Source organism: Gallinula chloropus, assembly GCF_964237585.1.
Source record: "Gallinula chloropus genome assembly, chromosome: 2".
Taxonomy (NCBI): domain Eukaryota; kingdom Metazoa; phylum Chordata; class Aves; order Gruiformes; family Rallidae; genus Gallinula; species Gallinula chloropus.
In genome coordinates this window covers 46,378,985-46,398,061 of record NC_140086.1, presented here as the reverse complement: position 1 = coordinate 46,398,061, position 19,077 = coordinate 46,378,985, and the positions used below count along the sequence as shown (strand labels likewise).

Sequence of the window (19,077 nt, the reverse complement as noted above, 5' to 3'; positions counted from 1 at the left end):
TGCTGCTTTCGTGAAGCACAGTGTCTACTAGACTGACAGATCAACAATACTGAGAATGACAGCTTTTACCTGCCCCTGTGTCAAGGTGATTATTTTCCCACTCAAATAGAAAAGAGACAAAAAGGCAAACACAATTTTGCCTCATGTTTCTTGCTGCATTCTTTTTTTAATACGTTAAACTGAAAAATGTGACTTGCTTGTTGTGCTTGTCAATAAATACTTCTCTTCGAATACCACTTTGAGGTTAGGAAAACTCGACTGCAGATTAGTCTTCAAACAAACAGGCAAGCCACAGGCCCAATATTTGCATATGGTCTTCCATTTTTTTCTGCATAGGAAAAAAAATCCATTCACATGAAAAAACAAAACACTCTTTCATGTGCTTTAAACTTTTTTTTTAGCCTCAATAGCTTGTAGTATGGCTTTAGAAGAAAGGAGATAATGTTTCATACATTTTTTCCATTTGGAACCACCAATTTATTTCTATTTTTGAATCAAAAGTAAAATAAATAGAAACACATGATAAAACCATGTAGCACTTTTCAAAGCATACCCAATTAATCCTCACAATACTCCTGTTAGATGGGACTTTTATCACTGCTTTTCAGATGGTGAGATTCTGGCAACAATGACAACCTTAAGCTAGCACTACCTAATATGTAAAGTGCTTGAGTTCTGCAATCATAACTACATTGTTCTGAACACTGTTCTCTTTGTGTCACTTAATTTTTAAAATAATGGGCAGAAACTCAGAAGTTCCCTGAGGCACCCTGCTGAATCTGTAGGAGGCAGAGGGGCTGGGAGCTCCCAGACCATCTCTGCTCTTGTGCAGAGATCTCCACCTGCACGGAGCAAGGTGTTTAGAGGATGAGCCACAGCTCATCCTGGCTCCCACGGCAGGGCCCAGAATGTGGCCCATTCTTAGACACCTGGAGATCCCTGCCATTTCCATGGCTGTGACCAGATCATATATATATACCTTGTGCTCTGTCTCCTCAAACATACTTCATACAGTCTCTTCAGAATCCCTGAATCCTCATCCTGTCCTCCTTTCTTCTCCAGTGTCATCTTCTACCCTCCATCTCAGTTTCAGTCTTCTTGCGTAGCAGATCCTAAACTCTTTTTCCCAAACACATGTGTTGATGCCTGACACCTGGGCAGCTTCAGCAACACAAGTCTTTTCATTTCCTAATTCATACTTAATTAGTGTCACATCCTCTGATGGCCCCATCCAAGATTTTCTCTCCCTCTTCAGACTCCTGTCAATCTCCTAATTCCACAAATCCTGTCCCACGTGGAACAAATCCAGGTTCCACAATAGCCAAGGCCGCTCCTTTTTACAACCCATTTATTTTTCACTAGTAATATCTGATCCATTTTCACCACTGTTTCTTTAGTTCATCTCACCAGTTTCCTTCACATCGCCAGCCCCAGCTTCTCATCCAACCTCATCTTAAAATCTCATTTTCCCTTCATCTCTTTTTATCTCTTCTCCTGCCATGGTTCACAGCCCCAATACTCTTCCACTGAAATCTGAATAATTTACTAACTAAAGTATTCTGACCATGTAAGCATGTGCATCTAGTGCCACATCCTCGACAGAAATGACTATATTGTCCAGGTCAAACACAGAGCTTGCTTTTTTTTCCCTTTGGTAAGGAATGGTAAATATATTTAGGAATCAAACTACCCTTAAAGGACAAAATTTTCCTCATTATAGGAAATGGCTGAAAATATCTGTGAAAGAGTTCAACAGATCGAAGACATACAGAAAGGTAAAGGTAATCCCTGGGGGCTGAAAGGCATTGTGAAGCTATCACCAAACTACATACCTAGTTCTATAATGGGCTGTGACAGGTAATCTTACTACCAACTGCTTTGATGGCACACATTATTCTAACAGAACACCAGATCTTTTATTAGCTTTAATTACATTAAATTAATTCTCTAGTGTTTGACCCAGCTTTTAATTTTATGACCAATATCCTGGAAGCCTAGGCAGCTAAACATTATTTTGGCACATCACAGCAGGCTAAATTTTCCTTTAACACTGCAATAGGGCTGTTGACTCAGTGTCCTTAGCAATGGTGGACACAGTTCTTCTGTAAATGACAGATGTTGAGTTTTCACTTCAGTTTTAGTTTCCATTGCATTTTTTCTTCCCTCTCCAGTTGCTAAGGTTTGTGTTGGGATTGCTGCTCACTAAATAAAACCTGTTCAAGACTAGGCAGGACTAACAAAATTAAATAGACTTCCATAATTCACTGAGTTCAAAATCCAAATGAAGCTTCACAGTAGTCCTTTGCATTAGTTGAATTTCATCTTTAAAGTACTAAATATTTATAGCTGTTTAAAAGGACAACATCTTTTAATATTGTAGGAGGTGCTCTTACAGCTGCAGTCTAATCATGGAGGCAAGGTAAAGGTTGTAGAAAAAGGTAATACCTTTTCTTAGACCAGGAAAAGAACTTCTGTGCTCAAAAGCTGTTCTAATAAAAGACATTACCTTCCCCAGAAAGCTTTATTTCTCTTACAACACACTAAGCAAAAGCCAGATTTTCAGTTAAGACAGCAGTTTCAGTGCTCACAGTAGAAGAGCCAAGCATTTGCTACAGGTTCCCCGATGAATTTGTGCACAGAAAAGTTAACTCCTGTGAACTATACCATGCTGCATCCTGCTTTCATCCTTCAAAACCATTTTGCACAAAGACCTACAAAATTTCCAGTCCCTATATTGAGGGATTATTAATCCAAAAATAACATCTCCCCGAGATTTCAGCTCTTCACACCACACTCATAGCTGAAACCTGAAAATGGAATTGATAGAATCTTTGTAGTCTGTTTAGGGAAGTACCACAGATCTATTTCATCTGACCATCAAATTTATTCTCTCATATTTTTCCGAAACATATATTTATATTTGTTTGTGTATGTACGTATATATTCATATATACATTGACTTGAGTATTTCTTCACCTCTCAGGCTAGTCTCAGTATTCTTTAAAATGACACATCAATTGACAGTCCCATAACCCATTGTCCACAACCATCAGGACAGATAGGTTTAAAAAATAATTGCATCTCTGGACAGATTCTTTTCCCCTTAAGTTTAGTTTTCCTTCATAAACAGAATTCCAGGTCTTTGTCAAAGGGAAAGGCATGTGAATTATGGATGACATAGTGCTGCACAACCAGCAGAAAGACCCCTGAGGTTTTCTCCAGATGTACGAAGAGTAAATGTGCACAAAACGGCTAAAAAACCCCGCAGTCAAGTTCAAATAATATCACAGAATTCATGTCAGATGTTCTTTAGATTGGAAAGTATTTTGATAATTCAGGCATAGACTTATCAGTCAAATCAAGGCAGCCATAATTGCTGTCCTCAGGCACGCACACCATTTATCCTCTTGTAAGAAACAGCTGGGGGACTGGGCAGCTTTCTGTTTCCCACCCTCTGTAATCACATCTAGGCCCATGTTTTTCTCTACCTCTCCCTCCACATTATCTTCTTCACTTACTTAAATCAAGTATGGAAAAAAAAATGAGAAAGCCTGTTCTTGTGTGACATACCATTCCATTTGTAGCTCAGATGGAGCTGGGTATTCCAGTTAAGCTGAACACTCATGCTTTAGCCACGAGTCTATCACCTCATCATTACATGGAGAGACATCAGTCTCAGCTTAAAACTTCCTACTTCCTGTGCAGAGAAGCAGTTGCTGGGAGAAGTGGACATCATCATCATCATCATCTGCACAGAGCTATTTCTCTATGAAGTCCAGTATCAAAATGGTCTTCATATTTGAGATAAAAAATGATAAATATCTCTTTTTAGATGGTGAGGAAATTCTGATAGAGTCTAATTGAGCTAAATCAGGTGTAATGTGGAGTCCAGTTAGGCATGTGAACTCCCTGTAATACCAGTGGCGATGTGGTAACTTGAAGAGGGTCTATCAAAATGTTCAGTCAGCTACCAAAAGTTCGAAGACCTCCAAACTATCCTCCTGACACAGGGTACAGAGCCAAGAAAAGAAAGCACCATGCTTCAGTTTCAGATTAGAAGAGCAGTAGGTTCCTTTTGCTTTCAGGTTATTAACACTGAAATGAACTGCCAGCATCAGTGCTGTCACCAGGCATCAAAAATGACACGAGCCCATGTTCAACAAGAAATGAAAGCATGAGACTGACATGGAAAAAGAAGATCAAAATAAAAAGGTGCTATTGTGTAGAAAAGAGAAAAATGAACCCCTGCATTTCTGATAGAATGACACATTATTTATAGACTGGAATGGATCTGTTAACCTTAAATAAAAGGTTAGTGTTTTCACATTTCAGTGTTTGAGTCATGTTTTTTCACCACTGCCACTTCACCTGCAGAACTCAAAACTTTTTTTGGAAGAGGCAGTCAGCTAGCTGGTGCAAGGAGTTGTTGGAGAATCACTTTTGTTGAAGCAATAGCAAAGCAGAGGGATCATTTTTCATCGCCTGTCAGCTTTAGCCAGTTCATTATCTGCTGTGATAGCAGAAGAGCAACATGAGCTTTCAGAGGTCACTGGTGCTGCTTGCTGAGCATGGACACATGGATGAGCTATTCCTACAGTTTAGATAACTGCGATGCAAAGTCACTGGGGAGAGGGAAACCGGGTTCTCCTAGAGCAGCAGGTCTTTCTCTCCCCAAATAGAAAAGGCTAGTATTCATCTTTTTCTGTCATGCTTCAGATAAACTTACTGTTCCATAGTGAAGTTCTAGATAGAGGATTTTTTAATGTACTTTCCCTGGTTTGCTTTTTTTTCCCCAGGTACAAAGGAATGTTAAAAAGTGTAACTCAATGTAGCAATCACATTTGAGGTGGACTAAAGACAGAAAGTGTCCTGGAAGTCAACTGTTTCCATAGCTCCTACTGTTCTTGTCTTAGGTTGAAGTTAATGCTTTTCATAAGCTATTTCATAAGCTATATTGAACATTGTCATATTCTTTATTTTTCTAGAGAATTGTAATGCATGAAAAAAAAAATCAGTTAGCTAATGGTTTCACCAGTAATAATTAAAAGTTGTCTCAACATACAAGACAGGTGCAGCGTGCAAGACTGTGTATGCACAGCAATGACTGACTCGGTGCAATTCTAAACAACGTGTCCAGCGATGGCCAGCACCAGATTACAAACAGCTGCAGGCATATGTAAGAGGCAGAACTGGGCTGGTTTGAATACACGAACTGTCCCAATGCCTTTCAGTTCTGGCAAAACTTCTATGTGCTCACAGCGTATTTCACAAAATGCATGTGACGTTTTCCACAGAGGAAGTGGTCCGAATTCAGCCAAAGGGACAAAGGTGCCATGCAAAGAGCAGAAGAATCTTCAGGGTCACCTTTTTCTGCTTTGTGGAGGAACACCAAAGGAGAGGGGGCCAGTGGAACTTTTGCTCCTCCCCATTGTGCCAGCAGAGAAGAGTTTCCCTAGCGCCCAGGCCTCATGGAGAATTTCTTCCTCTCCGGATGGGCAGAAAAGGCAAATTTTAACTCTGACCTAAAGAACAGCACAGTCCTTGTCCCAGGCTGTATGATCAATTACTGATTTAGACCTTGTGTCAGTAGTCAACCTTGAGAATCCTCACTACCTTTATTTACATGTCCCCACCCACTCTCAGCCAACATAGTCCTTCAAAGGGATGTTCTTCCAGTTTTGCTTGGCAGACTGCATCATCCACCCTTTCAGCCTGCCACAGAGGATGGAACTAGAGAGAATACGAAAGGATCGTCTCCTTCCCTGTGCCGCCTCCATAGATGTCTCAGCCTAAGATGCCTCAACCTCAAGGCACAGGACCGTTGCTAAATCTGCTCCTACGAGGGCATGGGGATCCCAAAATGAAGCACTGCACAACAAACTCCAGGGCCTAGCATGCCCCTGCTGAAATTATATTAGCTGAAAATCTGAAGAAAATAAAGGTAGAACTTCAGTGGAAATGAAGTACAGTTTATATTATGTTTATTCTTATGCTGCTGCATATCCCCTCCACTCCTTTCAAAGCCTATTTCTTTGCAGTGGCCAGCACCTTGCAGAACTTGGCTACTCATCATTTTCCAGCTTCCTCATTGACAGGCAGTACAAATGGTGGAGCCCGAATATCTGACCTTTCTTCCAAACAGAAACAACAACAGCAAGAAAACAATGTCACCTTTCCCCATCCCAAGAGCAGTTTTGCCTGCAGGTAATGGTGCTGCATGAATCAATGTATTGCTGAAACTGATGCATGGTGACAAAGGCGTAGCAGTACTCACTGCTGAACCAGAAGGATGCAAAGCAAGGGAAATTCCTCCGTGGAGTGTTCCTCATTCAGAACAAGCCTTGCTATGCCTCAGGCAGCTCCACTTTTATGATCACAATCAAGCATTTTCCTCTGCATTTTTCATACTCCTTTGTACTGTTCTGAAGAAATTATCTCAGTGAGGGGCTCCTATAGAGAGAGATGTTTCTCTTCCCCCTTGACAACATGCCATTTTTTCAGTGACTACGATGGACAGCACAGTGAGCATTACTCCGTTCAGAGCAGGAGGACCGTGGCACCAGAGCACCAACGGGGAACATTTTTTAACTCATGAATCAGATGTTTTGGGAGCATGCAGGGGAAAGTGTGTGGGAGTACTGGAGCAAAGCTTGTGCCAGCTTTGCAGATTTATTACTACAATATCATCACGGTCAACATAATTAAACCTCCTACTATAGGTCTCTTCGTCTACTGCCTTACAACTGATATCACTCCCACCACTGACAGAATATTTTCTTGACACAAACCAGCTTTCCATACACCTGCTAGATCTGGGGTATGGAGATGCAGCTACTCAAAAAGGCTTTATTGGAAAACTACAGGGGATGGTTTTGACTTTTGAGCAGTTTTTCCTGTTTCTCCTCTGCCCCACAGTTCCTTTTAACATTGCATATATTGGAGACTGTGACAGGGAGAATATACTCCTTTATATTAGATTAGTCCAAATGAAATTCTTCTTCATTTAGAAACAGAAGATGACAGCCTAGACATGAAGCATTTGAGGTCAATGCTGAATTAACTTCCTCAGTTTCAACTAATTAAGGATGTCTGTGTGCTCTGCTTTGAAAAGGAAAAAAATAAGTGTGCTGGAGATGCTAGCATATTGCTGCATTTACAGAATGGTGTCTCTTCCACAGGCAAATTCTGCTGAGAGTTACAGACAGCTGTCAAAAAAAAAAAGCTTTCTTTGTCTATTAGAGAGTGAAGCAATTACTTTTGTTTGCATACACTTAATAATTGCATCCTGTTTCCAACAGCAAGTTCATCTGTTTTAAAGATATTTTACCCTGTGTTTGATACATTCGATCGCTAATTATTCTATTTCGAATCTGCCTTAAAACTTGAATTGTGAAAATCAAAATTCTTTCTGTGAAGTCAAGACAGTGTGTCGGCTTTTCAACATTGCCTCAGGTACAACTTGACTTTTACAGTTTAAAAAAAAAAAAGGGGAAAAAAACTGTTTAAAAATAAGAAGTATTTTAAACACCACCCACCCGTCTCAAACTATTTCATACAAAGAAAATGGTTTGCTACTTAAGAAGACCTGCTCTAAATTTTTGACAGAATTTTGTACACATCCTTTAACTACAGTACTGTGAGAGTTTTGTATTTTAAAAGATTCAGTAGCTAAGGGATGCCTTGGTGGATGGCCTTTTGATTCCACAGTTATCAAATCAGAATAGCATAAGCTGTTGGAAGAAACAAAGAAATGAACTTTGACTGGCCTTTGGAGGATGCACTTTCTGATTTGCTTCATTAATGGAGACAGTAAAACTGAAGCTTAATATGAAATACCATGAGTAATAAGCATGAAATTTGTGCAGTGCGGTACAAATCCGTTCCCCAAATATTCTCATTTCAGGGGAAGATTCTTCTGGCACGATGCCTGGGCTGCTGGCCACAGCCTGCTTGGCTGCCTTGCCCTGTGCCTAGCCTCTTTAGCAGCTGGTGCTGCTCCCAGGCAATGCACTCGGCTCCTGCTCCCACTGCTTGCTTCTTTTTTTTGCTTCTTTTTTTTTCCTTAGAAAAATATGCTTCTAAATTTAGTTGAGGGACATCAAGCCAGTTGTTGAATCACAAACATGTTCCTGCTACCAAACATAAGCAGTCTGTGCGTACATTTATACATATATTATCTGCATGGAAAATTGCACTGTTCTAACTGAGGAATACATCTGAATCCATTGTGCAACTGATGCTTTGAATTTTCAAGCAATTTATGATTGTTTAGAGTCTTCTAAATCTACTAATTCATTAACAAAACCCAAAATATGCCATTCTTGAAAAATAAGAGTTTGCACATGCACGCTGGGTTTGCATTGATTTCATTAAACTGGCCCAAACTCTGCATGATAACAGGGATTTACTCGCCAGAAACATTATCTGCTGCCTGTGCTGTAGGCAGGAGGGCATGTGCAACGAAGTCATTAGCTAAACACAGGAAAGAGAAGACAAAATCATGATTTTACCATGCTTGTCTCTATGCTAGAAACATCTGGCAGGCAAGGAAATGCTTCACGTTTAGCATCTTCTTGCCATAAGAAAGGGAAGGATATGTAAAAAGCGCTCTATTCCTGGCTTTCAATGTAGGGGCAGGAAGAACAAAAGCCCAGACTCCAAAACCTCCGTCTTTGGGCCTGTGGAGAGAACTTCCCTATTTCCGCTGGCCTTTCCTCTTCTGCCTCCTTGACAGAAGGTGGATTTCAAAGACACAGGGAAGAAGGTTGTTCTGGTGCCTGTTCGTTTTCATTCCACCTATGGTCATAAGGGGGATAAGGTTGTTTAAAAGTTCTGTCCAAGAAACAACTCGACACTCCATTTCTGAGCCTTCAGCTTTATCAACCTCCAGAACAAAAAACTTATTTTGGCATCAATTTTACTTCACATTCAAGATCTTATTGCAGCTTGGGGTGTTTAAAGTGTTCTCTGAAATCAGCAGCTTGAAATTCAACTATATGTGCTCAGCACAAAGAGCCTGGAAGAATAAAGCATTTTCTAATTTAATGATCTCTGTGTTGAGGTGAAAAATTAGCTGCTCACCTTCGGGCCTCCCTGTAAATCCAAGGCATGAAATTATTTGCAATTGCATGCCTTGCACATTATTGCTTTCCAAATGCATGTAGCAAATTTAATGTCGTTTGGGCTGGAGCGTGGCGGGAGGAAGGCTGCCCTGTCATACTCAGCAGTCCCTTCCAGCTGCATGGGCTAATAACAGAACCCTATCCAGCACTGCTGAAATCAGGAATTTTGCCACTGACTTGAAAGGCAGCAGGATTTAAAATTACAATGCATACCACTTATTTTCTTCCCCTTGAAAATACGGCCAAAGCATGCTGGGTAGGAAGCTAAGTTTCCCAGTACTAGTACATAATTTGATCTCCTGACAATAATCCGCATGCAGCTAAACAGTGCCTGCATAACATTTTGTGCCTCAGTGGTTGAAGCATATCATTTGGAACCACACAAACAAAACAAAGACCAGCTCAGAAGGAAAATAATCACTAGGTGGGGGAATGAGGGGAGGCCTCAAATGCAAACTAGCATGTGGGCACCCAAGGACGTTTCAGTCGTCTTAGTGATCGTTTTGAACACAGATAAAAAAGGATAACGTACTGAAGTACAGAAATTACTCTGATCCCTATTAAATACCAAATCACAAACACATGTCTGAATACAAGAAGCTATTATTAATAAAGGCATTGAGCTCTTTGCAAGTTAAAGGGACTTTTGCCTCTTGTGATTTTTGGGATTCCAATTTCTACTTGTTTGCTTTATGTTAAGAGCACTATCTCCTTCCCTTTCCTCTTTTCCATCATTTAAGACTCCACAATCATCCCATTCTGAAGGAAAAGTCACTTTCAGCTGAAATTTTTCTGGTCTTATGTAAATAGACCCCATCCCTCCGCACTGGTATCACTTCTGGTCAGCGAGGATGAAGTGCCTTTTCTTTCTGCCCTCTAGAGTAAATTAGGCTCCACGAAACCCAAGAGGAAGGAAAGGGAACTCCCGATGCTTTCTCCTCCACCTCTAACAAGGATGTATAGCTGATGTGCTCTTCCTGCATACTGAAAAGCTCTGGCAAGGGCACCATCTCCCTGAAACAAACCCACTTCTTCGTATTCCCTCTGAATTCACAGCTTTCTGCCACAGAAGCACTGCTCAGCATTCTCCTGTACCCACTGTGAGATATTTTTGCATACCTCCCTTTTCTGTAACCAATATTGTCCAAATCTGCCCTTGATACAAAACCAGACAATATAAATAACAGAATAAAGAGAGCATTTTAAAACCATACAGTTTGGGGTTTTTTTCCTTTCTCCTGGGAGCTGCAGTATGCATTGATCAGGAAAGAAAACAACAACGTACACACAGGAACATGTATATCCTTCTTCCTTCTTTCCTGATGTATGAAGGGTAATGCAGGAAATTATGGCTCAGTGTTAAGATTTAGAAGCTGTGCATTAGTGGCAGAGCTGGAACACAAATTCTCTGTCCTCAAACATGAAGGTTTAAAGGTCTCTTCCCCCTCACTGCTGAAAGCCACATACAGTGATACTGAAATGGAGGTCCATGCCCTCACTGCAATTCACATTTTTAATTAGTTTCTTCCAAACCAGTTTTACAATTACCAGTAATTTGTCCAGCAGTAATTTCCTTCCTTCTTAACGGAGTCACAAACTGCTCCTGGTCTGCAACAGCCAGGCAGTTTATTTTTTAATAAAACCATGCTTGAAGAGTCTTTCTTTAGGTCAACCCCCTTGTTACATGCAGAGAAATGGCACCGGAAATTATACAGAGGCAGATCATTAACATCTCCTTACAAACCTCAATTTCTCTAAAAATGAACATTTAGGAATTAGATATAAATAGAAGGAAACACAGTCGCAGTGATTTCCAAGTGGCAGTACATGTGCACTTTTATTAATATTCCCATCTATTGCATTAGCACAGAACCTGTATCCAGTCTGCAACCGGCACTTGTATCAAGCTGCTCTATTCAGGTTGCTGCTATGACAACTATCCAGAGGCAAATGTCAGGTCAGCTCCCAGCATACGTGTCTAGGCCATAATTGCTTTGTCAGAAACCTAATAGCCACCTACTTCTACTCCTCTAACAGCTAAAAGCAATATCATTAAAATTATTAAATGGTACAATATTCTCAACACCCTATTCATAGGCTACTAAAGCACTGAAAACTTTAGATTTGCCTTCCTTTTACCCCCCAAACTAGAATGGGGGTGAAGAATATATTTAAAGTGCCTATTTGCAAATTTATGTTGATTTATGTTTCAGTGAAAACCTGGGATCATTAAACTTTCTCTTCCTTGGGGGTTAGATACTATCTTTCACTACATCATGATGATTACTGATATTTAATTTGCCTGGTTACAAATCACAGCACGGAGAAAAATTATAGCTGTGATCTTGATGAGAGGTTTCTTAAAAAATGCATTCAGTGTTTATCGTAAAGAACTGCTTCATAGCATCGTAGTGCATGATAGTCTGTGCACGGTACATAGACTTGCTCTTACCAACTTGAAAAGCTCAAATAATCAGAGTTTTTTTTCATTGAGTTTAGCTTTTATAATTAAATGAACTAGTAGCTTTCACGAGACTCAGAAATATAACCTGCACACTTAATCTTACTTATTCTAATATTACATCACATCTTTCAACTTTATGATTAAAAGAAAAAGATATTTAATGCTTATATTACGAGAACTTTTTGACATACCTAGCCAAGAGTGAAATACTGCAAGCAGAGGTAGAGATGAAGTAAGCAATACTCTCGCAACTGCAAAGTTGTCTTGCAGCCACCTCGAAATAGAATCTTCTGTGAAGAATTAGTTAGTCTGTAGTATATATCTGGTTTGTTCAGTGAAAGGGAAATTGGGCCCTGTGCCCACACAGACATACGCATATCCCAATAGCTTCATTGCATTACCACCTGTTTGCCTTGTACATAGTGATAAAAAAAGAGTTGAATTAAACCAAACTAAGCAAATTATGAATTTTACAAGAAAAGTATTACTGGTATCTGTGCAGTGAATGTATGAGGACAACACCTTTCACAGGCTGTAGAGCTGTCTGCCTGTTGTTACTTTCAGCTAGTCTCTGGAATGAGAAGAAACTGTCGCCTTTAGATTCATATTAAAAAAAAATACAGAAAAGCTGGTTTTCATGGTGTATATTCTATAAAATAATGACTGATAAGCACTCTGTGAAGAGCCTACTAATTAAAAAAGCACCAGCTCTGCCTGAGAAATGCCTTTGTTAGGATGGGACATATGTAAGATAACTTTAATTTCCCTCTGAGCTTAAGCTCTCTTTGGGCTCAGCTGGTCACTTGCTATGTTAACTACAAAGACTCGCTCATTTCATGTCTGATCACCTGGGGCATAAGGATGAAAGACATCTATGTAGTTGGCTCCTTTGCCTGCCCAGAAAAATTGTTAAAACAACGTGGACTGAGTTCAGGAGAGGAACCAGTCCACTGGCTTCACAGTCATGTGTGAGGCCACTACTCAATGAACATCAGTGAATTCTCAAAGCTCCAGGTTCCCAACTAGTTCAAAACCAACATGGTGCCAATGAAGCTACACCAATTTTCTAAATGATCTGGCTAACTATACATGACATGCCCATACAAAGGTTCATACACTCCCACGGATGCAGCATTCCACAATTCAGTTCTTTTCCTGCTTTCCTGTATTCATCCTCCTTCCTTGTCTCATGTGCTCACATTTTATCTTCTGATTCTCCTCCCCATCCTCCCCAGGGTGGGTAGGAGTGAGTGGCTACGTGTTGCTCAGCTGCTGCTGGGGCCACACTACGACACCAACGAAGACACAATTTGGTTTGTAAAGTGGAGGGGACAGCAAAAGAAATCATCCTGTTCACTATATGCAAAGAATGCACGTAAAAAAGGCTGTATGTTGGGTCTACTTTATTTGTTACATGATTCCCTTGTTGATAGCAGTCCCGAACCTCCACTTCAGTGCAACTGCTTCACACTTAACATTTCATAATAAGGATCTTGAAAGATTATCAGAGGAGAGCATCCCAAGATATTACTCAGAAGCACAGGAAATCTTAAGGATTCAGATAATGCCTCTTCTATCTCTTTCTGAAGCAAGTCATAGAAGGTCGATCCAATTACTGTTTCTACCTTTTTTATCAAGTGTGATGAAAAAAGCCCTCAAATTTCAAGACTGGAGTTACTCTTTTTCAGTATCAAGACTCAGCATAGATTATTTAGAGAGCAACAGAAAAACTCTGCATTGCCTTTGTACCTTCTGCCTGATCTGGACTGTGGAAATACCAATCAAATCCAGCGCAGCGTCATAAGCATTTCACTGTTTGGGTAGTATCAGTAAACCTTCACAATTTCAATATATAGAGCTACAAGAGTTCTGAATTGGAATAAAAAATTTTTTTAATATTAGGCAGAATTAAAAGATGGAAATGACAGAACTCTTCAGTCTGGTAACAGGTATCAAATATGTAAGTAACTCCCTGACACTTAATCTACAGGCCAACCAACAGAGCTTGATCTCAAGGTAATGAAAAAGCACTGAAGCTAAAGAGAGCACTTGAGTAACACCCAACAAGGTCAGACAGCCAAAGCATTACAGACCCAGTAAACACATTTATACTTTTTACAGTCCCAGAAACTGAAAATGCTTTTGTTTTTATGGTTTCCAGAACTATGGGAAGGTACTTGTTTCCTGACAGACAAGATTACATTAGGTTCCCCATTATGAAATACATAATTGCCATTAATAAAAAATAAATATTGAAAAGAAGAAATTGATACCAGTGTGGCCAGTTTTCATTAACTTACTTTTCAAATTGAATTAAAAAAATACACAGATTGTGTGAATGGAATTTGAGGCATATGGATAGAATGATGGCTTTTTCCTGCTTCACACTTAACTTTAGTAGACTTAACATCACTAGATCAGGGCTACATTAAACACTGGAGCTATCAGAAATGCTTCTAGAAAATCATTCATAAGATGTGGTATTTGAATGCTGAAGACATACACACACACAAAGTTAGATAGGCTTCTTCTGAAGAAATAACGAATCCATGCCCAGGATTGTAAGTCGAAAGCCAAACCTCCATCTTTAATACTTCTGAAAGGAACAGCTAATAGTCATAAGCATGGCAAATCCTCTGTTGAAAAGAGAAAATGAGCTCCTGGAAGTATTGAGATAGTTTTTCATGAAACCACTGTTAAAATTATCACTGTAGGCAAAACCATACTTAGTATGGAAATAAATATTACTTCCCCGAAGTACAGACTTCCATGCTCATAACTTCATGCTCAGGGACCATGTTATGCCAGGCAGAGGAGAAATGGAGAAGAGGAAGAAACATAAACAAAGCAAGAAGAGAAGATGAGGAAGCTGCTGAAGAACTGGGCATAACACTCATTGTGTTCTTAGTACATTCACATTTTATGGGGAATATTCTGAAAAGGTGGTGATGGGGATGCAAATTACATCTCACTTTGCAGCAGATCACCCCTCTGGAGAATGAAAGGCAAACCTTCACCGTGCTGCGTGCAATAATAAAGCAGCTTTAATGCAATACTCCCATTCAGCTCTGAGGGCAAGTGCTGAACGAGTGCTCTTACCAGATCCTCTTAACAATCTACTTTCTAGTACTATTGAATGCTTGTCCTCCATTAGAAAATCTCTTGACAAAATTTATAAAGTGGTAATTTTCATTATCCAAATCTTATTTCACCTTTCCTCCTCCTAAATTTTCACTGAAGGGTCCTCAAAGACAGAGTCCACCCATTGGTATAATGCCCAATTTCAGAGCTATGGAACAGTGAAAACAACTTGCTGAACTGAAGTTTTTCAACCTTACTCTGTTTAAGAAAAAAAACCCAATGAAAAACTTTAATTTTGGATAAATATAAAAAACCGTGAAGGAAATTTGAATTAAATAAAAAAACCCAAAACAAACAACTTAGGAGGAGAAGGATTGAGCCCTTTTACCTACAAGGCACTCTCCTGGGTGTGAGGATACAGGTCCACTTCCCATCTCAGCATAATAACCAAGCACAGTAGTGTGTGTTAAATACGCAACTGAGAAATACTCTGGAATGCTTTGCTCCCAATCTACTTTGTTAATGTCACATACTTGGAATAAATAATTACATTTCAATGGAACTGGGTCTAGAACCAAGGTTTTTTGTGTCTGTAACTATTCTGCCCCGCAGGGTAAATTTCTCACTCCAAGTTTTATGAAAGTCCCTCACACATATTCTCATGATTTTTTCCAGCTAAAACAATTCAGAAAATCTATCCTGAATTCACAGATAGTTTTGCAAGCACCAAAGCTACATCAACTCAGCTAATTTACTGCTTGCTGAATCAAATGGCTCGTGCTATTTGCAAATCTCTGCACAGTGTTCCCAGAACTCACTGCCAAAAAGAGGGCAGAGCTGAAGGAAGCAGAACCCAACACCTGTTCTTCACAGGCAGCTTTGCTACTTTAACATCACGACTGTAATTAAGGTGATCAGTTTGGAGCCACTCTGCTTACAGATTTTTAATTTTGTAATGAAAAGAAATACCTCTCCCTTCGAAAATAACTGTTATCAAATCCTTCTGTGATAGTAATACTCCAAACAAATGAAAAAAAGAATCCCATTAATATACTTTTTTAGTTCTGTCTACAGTTTTAAAATTGCTTCCGTTTCAACACCTCTCTGGCTCCCCAGAGAGTATGATGAGATTTTCATTTAACTCACTTAAAAACCCTGCCTCACCCTGGCTGGACCCAAGGAATTTTGCCCCTAGTTCTGTGCAATGAAAGCAGATGATGTTTGCACAAGTCTTTTCTAGATCTCCTTAGGGTAAGCATGTTGATTTTGCAGTTTGGTGTTTTGTTTGTTTGGGGTTTTTTTAAGTGTTACTGAAAAATCAGAGAACAAATGAGAACATAAAACCTGCACAATCTGAATCAGCACTACTTCTAAACTGAGCCATAATTATTATTACAGTGCCCTGACATCCCGTGTGATTTGTAAATCTTAAGGCAAATGTACCACAATAATGGAAATGCTAGCAAAAAAAAATCACAGCAAAAATAAATAGCAATACCCACTCCTCAATCCTAAACTATCAGTGTTAAAGTGATAGTAGCAGGAATCCTTTATTCAGTTAGGGCAAACCTGAAAAAACTCAATGGACTATATATGAAAGGAAAATATTCTTTAAAAAAAATATTCTTTTCCACAAAAAAAGTTCATCAACCATGACTGAGGAATACTATGGAACAACTGAGAGATATTACTGAGATTTGACTTTGTGATAATCATGATGAGTAGTAAAGCATAACAGTTTGCAATAAGAATGTTACACATTCACTGTATCTGTGGAGTAACTAAATAATCAAAGCCTGGAATAAGCCACCAGTTTGATTTTAAAAAATTGAAAGGAAACATGCAATTCTCAACAAATGAAAAATAATTAAATCCTAACATCTACTATAACAGGTGGATAATCACACAAGAAAAATAAAATAAATATTGACATGAGCTTTCTAAGCTCACTAGTAAGTTAATTGGCAGCATTTTGCTATATATCACAATAACTTTTCGGGTATTTTTAGAAACTGACACTATTTCACCTTACATTTACAAATGCATGCACATTTTGAAAGAGAACATGTGTACAGATAAACGCACCGACTCATGGATACATGCACCATTTCTGTTATTTATGTAATTACATCTACTGTTATGCTTTGTTCCTTTTAATTGCAGTATGCAGAATACACACTAAAAGTCTAAAATGGTTAAAAAGCAAATATATAGCTTTATCCAGCTGGACACTATAAATATGCTAGACACCCTCACAACAGTTTATGTAAATATAGACAAAGACATGCTTGTGTATTCATTTAAAGAACTACAGCTTTTGTATTTTAATTATTCATGCCAGCAAGAAACATATAAGGGATTGCACCACCCTTCTACATGGCATCCTATGTAAATGAGTCCAGTGCATTGATAAATACGGCTGTGGTAGACCCCCAAACAACACAGTACCTGCTGTCTATCCAACCGCATCCTTTTTGCAGCATTTCTGCTTTCACTCTCACAGGCGGAAGCCAGGATACTCTCTGCAACTGCTGAAGTAAGGTGTGAGGGAATAGGTCGTGACTATGAGAGAAAAAAGAAACACAGAAATTATTTCTAGCATAATCCACGATATCCTTTTCCAAAGCACACAATACCATCACCTAGGCAGGAAAGTCCGCTCATTTGAAATGCAGTTTATACCAACAAAACAGGGAAATGGAACTTGTAAAGATGAAAAATGAAACTAGTTAGATGTTAAGGCTGCAGCTGATCCATAGATCCACGAGAAGCCCTTTCCCCCCACAGCTCTATTGTCCAGTGTGTTTAGTCTGGCTCATTAAGCTGTACTTTGAACAGACAGTGGCATATTCTCTGCGTTCCAGCAGCACCCTGGCCGTCTGATTCTTGTTAAGAAAACTGAAAGGCTTTTTATCCTGTACAGCATGTGACAGAGATGAGTAGTGTTTTTTTATAGTCATAAAAAAACAAAACAAAAAACCCCAAGTGATAGGGTTGAAACATCACTCAAAACATAACAGATTGTCAGAACATTTCGGAGCAGTCTCAATCTGTAGTATATGAATATTTGCATTCCTTGCTGTAACATGACTGATACGATTAAAACGACTTAAAAAAATAATCTGTTTTTCTTTTGATAATGCCAGCCTTCCAACACTGTAGATCTTTCGTGGTTCAACTGGATATGGTTCATATTTCCAATTCAAAACCTAATTTCACAGCACTGACATGTTTTAGATTAAAGGTGCAATGAATCCCTCCCAAAAAAAGGGAATGCCAAAATATTTTTAGATCCATTATTGGTTATGAACTCCAATATGAATATTACCACACCTTTTTTTCCTAATTACGTGCAAAACAATCTTTCTGAATGATGAAGCTCACAATAAAACTAATCCTCATTAACATACAGAGATACCTGAAATATAGAGAAATAAAGAAAATGGGGATAATAACACAGATGCTGATTAATATCTCAGTCCATTTCAGAGAGTGCAATTTATTGAACCAGGTTCTGAACTTCCATTCATTTTCAAAACTTCATTGCACTCAGCAGTACTACATAAATTTATATCTACTGAGGAACTGGTCATGCGTGTGTGGATTTGGGGATGGGCTTTGCTTGGTTCTGTTTGGGGTTTACCCCCTCCCATCTTTTTTTTTTTTTCTTTTGAAGAGTTTTACCTTCTTACTCCCAAAAGCGTAAATACGAACCTGCTATGAAATGTCACTACATTTTGGCAGCAAGTTTTGAAGTATTCTCATACAGTTCTATAGACAACCTTAGAACAGATTCATTACATTGGCTCAACTGATTTTACAGTTTTCATAGCATTCCATTGGCTCCAATGGAGCCAACCATTACTAATATTACATTTTTTACGTTTAAAAATTAAAGTTCACTTATTGACTTTGGATGTGCTCTGCAGAACACCAATTTTTAATCTGAGACTGTACTTCCACTAATGCATGGGACCACAGTCTCTCTGGAACTAGAAGTCGAACTAGCTTTTAGCTTTAGAAATAGACAGGGATTTATGAGTCTCCCTCACTAGTGCAATAAGCTTATTTCTCCCCACTCATACAAGGACAAGCCCTCTGGCATCAGCGTAACAGCTGTGTAAGAAAGACAAGCAGAGACTGCAGCACTACAATAAAATACACTTGGATTGATTTGACAGAAAAAAACTATTGAACTTCTTTCCATTTTTGAAAATAAATCAGTCTAAGAGATGAGGGACACTGATGTTCAACCCCAGTGTCATTACAGACATTGACATTTCAGTACAGGCAGACTGCTTCCTCAGAGCTCCAGAGGAGGCAGTAAGACTTTGTGGAAGGTCTTCACTGACAAAGTGTTCTATTTATTATTCTGCCTCTCTAGAAGGGTGATGTTACTCTGAATTTGTT

General features: G+C 39.1%; 1 protein-coding gene across 3 annotated transcripts in view; it reads right to left on the bottom strand.

Annotated features, from left to right (window-relative positions):
• Nucleotides 1-19,077, bottom strand: part of NOL4 (nucleolar protein 4) — a gene marked incomplete at both ends in the record, with an annotated part of 194,429 nt that overhangs the window by 17,282 nt on the left and 158,070 nt on the right. For all 3 annotated transcript variants that reach the window (XM_084260428.1, XM_084260429.1, XM_084260430.1), the window contains one exon: nucleotides 17,116-17,229. In XM_084260428.1, the coding sequence (XP_084116554.1) occupies nucleotides 17,116-17,229 (114 nt within the window). The remainder of the gene's footprint in view (nucleotides 1-17,115; nucleotides 17,230-19,077) is intronic.